The sequence below is a fragment of the Sparus aurata genome, chromosome 7 (genome assembly GCF_900880675.1).
Source record: "Sparus aurata chromosome 7, fSpaAur1.1, whole genome shotgun sequence".
Taxonomy (NCBI): domain Eukaryota; kingdom Metazoa; phylum Chordata; class Actinopteri; order Spariformes; family Sparidae; genus Sparus; species Sparus aurata.
The window spans coordinates 29,998,863-30,004,707 of NC_044193.1; the positions used below are offsets into that span (position 1 = coordinate 29,998,863).

At 42.7% G+C, this 5,845-nt stretch overlaps 1 protein-coding gene across 1 annotated transcript in view; it reads left to right on the plus strand.

The window, feature by feature from the left end:
- Positions 1 to 544: 544 nt before the first annotated feature.
- arfgef2 (ADP-ribosylation factor guanine nucleotide-exchange factor 2 (brefeldin A-inhibited)) overlaps positions 545 to 5,845 on the plus strand; it is a 28,229-nt gene continuing 22,928 nt past the window's right edge. Inside the window, exons 1-5 of the mRNA XM_030423397.1 lie at positions 545 to 716; positions 2,799 to 2,829; positions 3,334 to 3,457; positions 4,336 to 4,482; positions 5,488 to 5,667. Of these exons, the coding sequence (XP_030279257.1) occupies positions 545 to 716; positions 2,799 to 2,829; positions 3,334 to 3,457; positions 4,336 to 4,482; positions 5,488 to 5,667 (654 nt within the window). The remainder of the gene's footprint in view (positions 717 to 2,798; positions 2,830 to 3,333; positions 3,458 to 4,335; positions 4,483 to 5,487; positions 5,668 to 5,845) is intronic.

Consider the following 5,845-nt stretch of genomic DNA (forward strand, 5'->3'; position numbering starts at 1 on the left):
CTTTCTGGGTGTCTGTCAATGTGTAGAAACAGCCGTGACTGTAAACGTTATAAAGTGTGGTTCATACATAAACATATAAACTGAACAGGTGTATATGATTGTGGTGTTTTAGCGCCATCTGCAGGACGGTCTGGGAATTTCTTTTTTCCTTGGGAGCGCTTGATTTGTCACAGCAGTGAAAACGCAGAACTGTTGCTCCAGTCGCGTATTATAAGCACGGTTGAAACGGACCTTAGGCCACCTTTACAACTTACTAATTCGGACGTGTTCAATAATGTCTGCCTCAGACGATGGATGGACTGCTGCCACTCTTTAACTTCGTGTGGGAGGTTACCTGCCCCTCAGGGTGCCGTAGTCAAAACCCAGACAGCTGAGAATCACGTGACGTGACGTGTAAGCAGCATGGCGGCGCTGAGCTGAGGTAGCAACTCAACTGGACTGACACCGATAGCCTGGCTTTCGTTAGCTTCCCTCGTCACCTGCTTATTCGCAGGACCAGGCCGACGATGACGGCCTGAGAGAGCAGCGACAACAAGACCGAGAAATGCAGCAACAACAACAGCGGCCTCCACAGCAGCAGCAGTCGCTTTCAAAGGCAGAAAACAGTAAAACGAAGAGCATGTTTCTGTCTCGGGCGCTGGAGAAAATCCTGTCGGATAAGGAGGTGAAGAGGAGCCAGCACAGCCAGCTGCGCAAAGCCTGTCAGGTGGCGCTTGGTGAGTCGGTTTGTTTTCGACACTGGTTTGCCGAGCCTTGTCTTCATGTCGTGCTTAGTGAAACATATCGGTCGTGCCTGGCTGGTCAGACAGAGGGAGCTACCCAGTTAGCTAACGTTAGCGTTAGCTTCTCAATGGCCTTCGTCTGTTCAGCTGTCCGTTGACGTTAACAGGTTGCGCTAGCTAATGTGTGTGGGCGTCACTTTGACACCTTCTTCATACTCTACAATGCTAACGTCCTACCTCCACCTCACCATCACTGTCAACACCGGCAGTCAAACAAGCTAATATGTAGCTAGTTATGGCTAGGTTAGCTAGCTAAACAGACCAATCCCTGTGTTGTACGTAGCACTGTCACTCAGCAAGACAGCCCAGTCCTGCTTTGCACCCAGACACACAGGCTATCTAACTCCAGGATACTCTGACGCCCGTGCTTTTCCATTCAACACAATCACGGATAGTGTTACACACACACACACACACACACACACACACACACACACACACTTGGCTGTTGATTGTGGTATTGCTGTTTTTATTTTAGCTCTAACGGCCCTGTCAATGTGTGCACCTACTTTCACATTGTTGTGACAACTGAAATATAGGAGCACAATACGTTGCTGGCACAAAGGCTTTTAAGGATTGTGATTTTTCTGACAGTGTACTGGTGTTAACCATACATAAATGGTTGAGGCTGTTTGATTTGCATGGTGCCTCTCAGTCTTAAAGGGGCAGTATGCCGTTTTGGAGGATACATTCAACCTCAGAGACAATACACATGAAATTACAATACAAACTCAAGTATTTATCCTTCTCTGAAGGAAAATAAGGTCGCAAGAACACTGTTTGAAGATAGAAAAGTGGCAGGGTCTGCCACATGTAAACAAAGTAAAACGGCGTGAAATTGCGTGGTCCTTTTAAGGTCTGTTTGTTTATTCAGTCATAATGAAAGACAGACAGTTGTTTTATTTAGTTTGTTGTCACTGAAGATCTTTTGCTTTTTTGATAAAATTTCTTCCCCAAAACGACTTAGGTGCACCATTCAATACAGGTGATTTGGGAAATGGGCAGACAAGAAGTTGTGGCATCTATAGGGTAGTTTTGAGGGCACAGGGTTACATACCAAGAACTAAATGTCAGTGAGAGGTTGACAAACAGGTCAGTGCGTTTGAGCCACTTTGTCTGCTCCTCTGTCCCCGACAGCCAGTGACACTCTGTCATTATTCATGAGTGCAGTTAGTGTTTCCCATTATCATGCCATGATTTTAAGAATCATCTGTTGCATCCACGATTAATTAGACTTGCAGTGTAAAGAAGGATGAGTTGTTAATGTTAATGTTTTGAACATCAGCTTGGCGAATAGAAAAATAAACTAGTATTATTAATACGTGTATACATTTTGGTCCAGCACCAATTTATACACAATGGAGAAAGCTCACATGTTTATAATATGAAATGACATGTCACACAGGCCTCGTTATGGAAAATCTATTCAGTGTAAGACTGATTGTGACATTTCGGGTGAATATTGCACAAACTTATTTCCTCTGTGTCGCCCTGTCATGTGGAGAGTTTGTGAGCACAGAGTTTAGTAGTATTCACTCCCACACTGTGTGTGAATCTAATCAATTTGTTGGGTCACATCTGGCGGAATGCACACCATTACTCTCGGTGTAGCCAAGGCCGCAAAGCTGGTTAGCTGTGCTGTGTGTAGTATGTGTACAGCTTTGGACAGATCAATGTGTGATTTGAAAAAATAAATAGATAAGAAATGGAAATTAATTTTAGGGGAGAACGTAGGGAGCGGAGCAGAGGGGAATGTTTATATGGGGATTAAAACAAAGACTAACAATGTGGAAGAAGCTGTTCAGTTGAATGTGATTACCAGTAAAAGGAGTAGTGACAGATGAAATCCTGTTCAAGGATGCAAAGTAACAAACAACAGGTTGTGCTGCAAATTTTTGTGATTGGCCCAGTAACCTTCAGATCTAGAGTCAAATGACACACTGCTGTTAGCTGACACAATCAAAGTTCAGACCTCAGTAACATTTAATCTCATTTAATCTGTGTCTCCTTTCACAGATGAAATCAAGGCAGAGCTTGAAAAACAAAAGTAAGTATTTTTATGCACATATCTTCTCTCCACAGTGGTGGATTTCCTTTTCTCTTTGATGCTAAGCAAGAAGCTGAGGTAGAATGTGCCCTGAAGCAGTCTGCAGTACACGCCTGCTGCTCACTGTGATGTGTGACTAGGGCGATCTGCCATTTTTATAACTGTTGCTTTAGAGTATATCAGCAGCCCTTCAGAGAGGCTTCAGGTAATATGGCTGCGGCTATAGGCATATGTTATCCTGACATGTGCCATTATGCTGTAAGGTTTAAACGTAAAGCGTAAATATTTGGCAAAATCCTGCACTATGAGATATAAATGTACACTTAAATGTTTTACACTGCACTTTCATCTATTCACATCATCTGCAGGAGGTACCATTAAGCTCCAATGGGACCTTTAGTGTTTTTTTTTTTCATATATGAGCCAACAGTGTGTGTTGTGTTGGCTGATGTCATTGAGGCGTTTCCAGTTCACACAGCTGTTTGCTCTGCTCTCACCCTCCAGGGATGGTACAGTGGTCCCACCCAGAGCCAACTACATCGAGGCAGACAAATATGTGCTGCCCTTCGAGTTGGCCTGTCAGTCAAAGTCCCCCCGGATAGTTAGCACCTCTTTGGACTGTCTGCAGGTTAATACTCACTGACACACACACACACACATTGGCTTTCTTCTCTACGACTTTGGACTTTTTACAGCAGGTATTAATGTTTCTGAATTAGCCACTGGTGGTGGTGGAGGGGTGGAAATCTTGCTCCACTTGTTTCAAAAGTCTCATGTGCACCTAGAACAATGGCCCTACATACCTCACCATGTATACACAGGCACACACTCCATTCTTTAAACCCACCCATTTGTAGTCACATTGGTTATTATACATTAAAGGAAAATTTCACATTGTCAAAAAAAGAAATTGTCATTGTCTACTCACCCCTATAGTGTTGGAAGGTCAGGTAAAGTTTTGTAGTCCACTGAACATTGCTGAGGAAGTGATATTATAAACACAAAATCAGATAGCGGAAACATATCCTTGGCGTAGTACAGGCCCTCGATTTAAACAAGGTTGCTATTGAGCTGCAGGACCCAGTTTAAAAGTCAGTATATCTCAGAGTGCACCTTCACTTTTTGCCAATTCTTTTATTAATAAATGTCTTGTAAGTCCCCAACAGTACAGAAGTGCACTACTAAATTGCTAAAGTGCCTCTTTGCTCTTTTGCAAAATGCTCAATTTTGATCACATAAACCCTAATAACACTTGTGCGCACACAAACATTCATCTTGAATTTCTCTGTCACATTCACACACTCATAATTTAGCAAAACAAACAAACAAATGCCATTGAAATAAACCCTTAACTAACACACACATACAAATGCTGAACATTTGCAGTGAATTTTGTGCATTTCAATACACAACATGACCCGTGAATAACATAAAGACCCTAAACTACTCTGTCTGTACTGCTCTAACCTGTGCTGCTATAACCTGTTTACTGTTTCTCCCTGACAGAAACTGATCGCGTATGGCCACATCACAGGCAACGCCCCGGACAGTAGAACCCCCGGCAAGAGGCTGATCGACCGGCTGGTGGAAACCATCTGCAACTGCTTCCAGGGCCCACAGACTGACGAGGGAGTGCAGCTACAGATCATTAAGGTATACCCAGAACCTCTCCATACGTCTGGCAACCTTCAGATCGTCCTGCTGTCAATGTTGTTGTTTATCTAAGATCCAATCAGGCCAAACACTGAGGACTGACACACTGTTTGACTTTCAGTCACAGTTAACAGTAGTGGGGAAGATCAGTTTCTGCATGATAAATCTGTTCTTGAGCGAAGAGGTTTGAAAGGTTATATAATATGGAACATCTAAATACAGTCACATGCCTGATATGCCTTTCTGTATGTCTTCATCACGCTGTCAGCCATTTATGCTCATCATTTAATGTTTGATCTCTCGGATTATGCAAACAACTTCAGCTTAAAATAACATTTTGTTACAAAAGTCACTTTTGTCCACTAACCAGTTCTTTAATTGGGGTTGATTGGTCCAACCGATTAATTTCTTGTAGAGACTGAAATCCATTACACTTGTCTTCGGAAGTGAACTTTATGTAAGCTTTGTATGACATTCTCTCACATTTCCTGGTCACTTCTCTTGGCTTGTTAAGCTGCCTTGTGTTTGTACAGTAGGTATGACTCATGACTGCAGCTAACTGAGGTTCCGTTTCAGTGAATGAAATACACATCCTGGTTGTTAGGTAGGCCAGAGTCGCTGCTGTAAGAGGACACTTTATCACTGTTGACAAAATATTTATCGGATAGATTAATGACTTTACTGTTTGCATTGCATTCAACACTGAAGGAGACCTGAATGTCAGTGGCCCATCAGAATACAAAATAATATGTAAATGAATCGGTCATGTGGACATTTGTAGAAGGATTTTCTTTAAATTAAAGCTCAACATTTTTTGTAACGTTAAAATAGACCCCAAACAGCTGAATTGTTCACTGTAGAGAAACATGAGAACCAAACATTCGTGGCTTTAATGTGCAACATAAGAAGGGAAGTGGAGTGGTGATTCAGCAGGTGTAGCAGAAGCATCTTCTGAACATGTGTTGTATGATAACGCTCGACTTCCTCCTCTCTTTCTCTGTCCAGGCCCTGCTGACAACTGTCACCTCCCCCCACATAGAGATCCATGAGGGCACAGTGCTCCTTACAGTCAGGACCTGCTATAACATCTACCTGGCCAGCCGCAACCTCATCAACCAGACCACTGCTAAGGCCACGCTCACACAGATGCTCAACGTTATCTTCACACGCATGGAGAACCAGGCAGTTAGTTCACTTTGACATTGTCACATCTATTTGACATCAATTTTTGGCAAAACATTGATCATTTGCTGCCCTCTCCTCTGCTCTCTTTAAATTGAATGACCCAAAAGGGAGATCAGTTCATTTAGAGTAGTATTTTAAGTGATCAAACCATGCTAACTAAGTAGTATTTTTCAAGAAT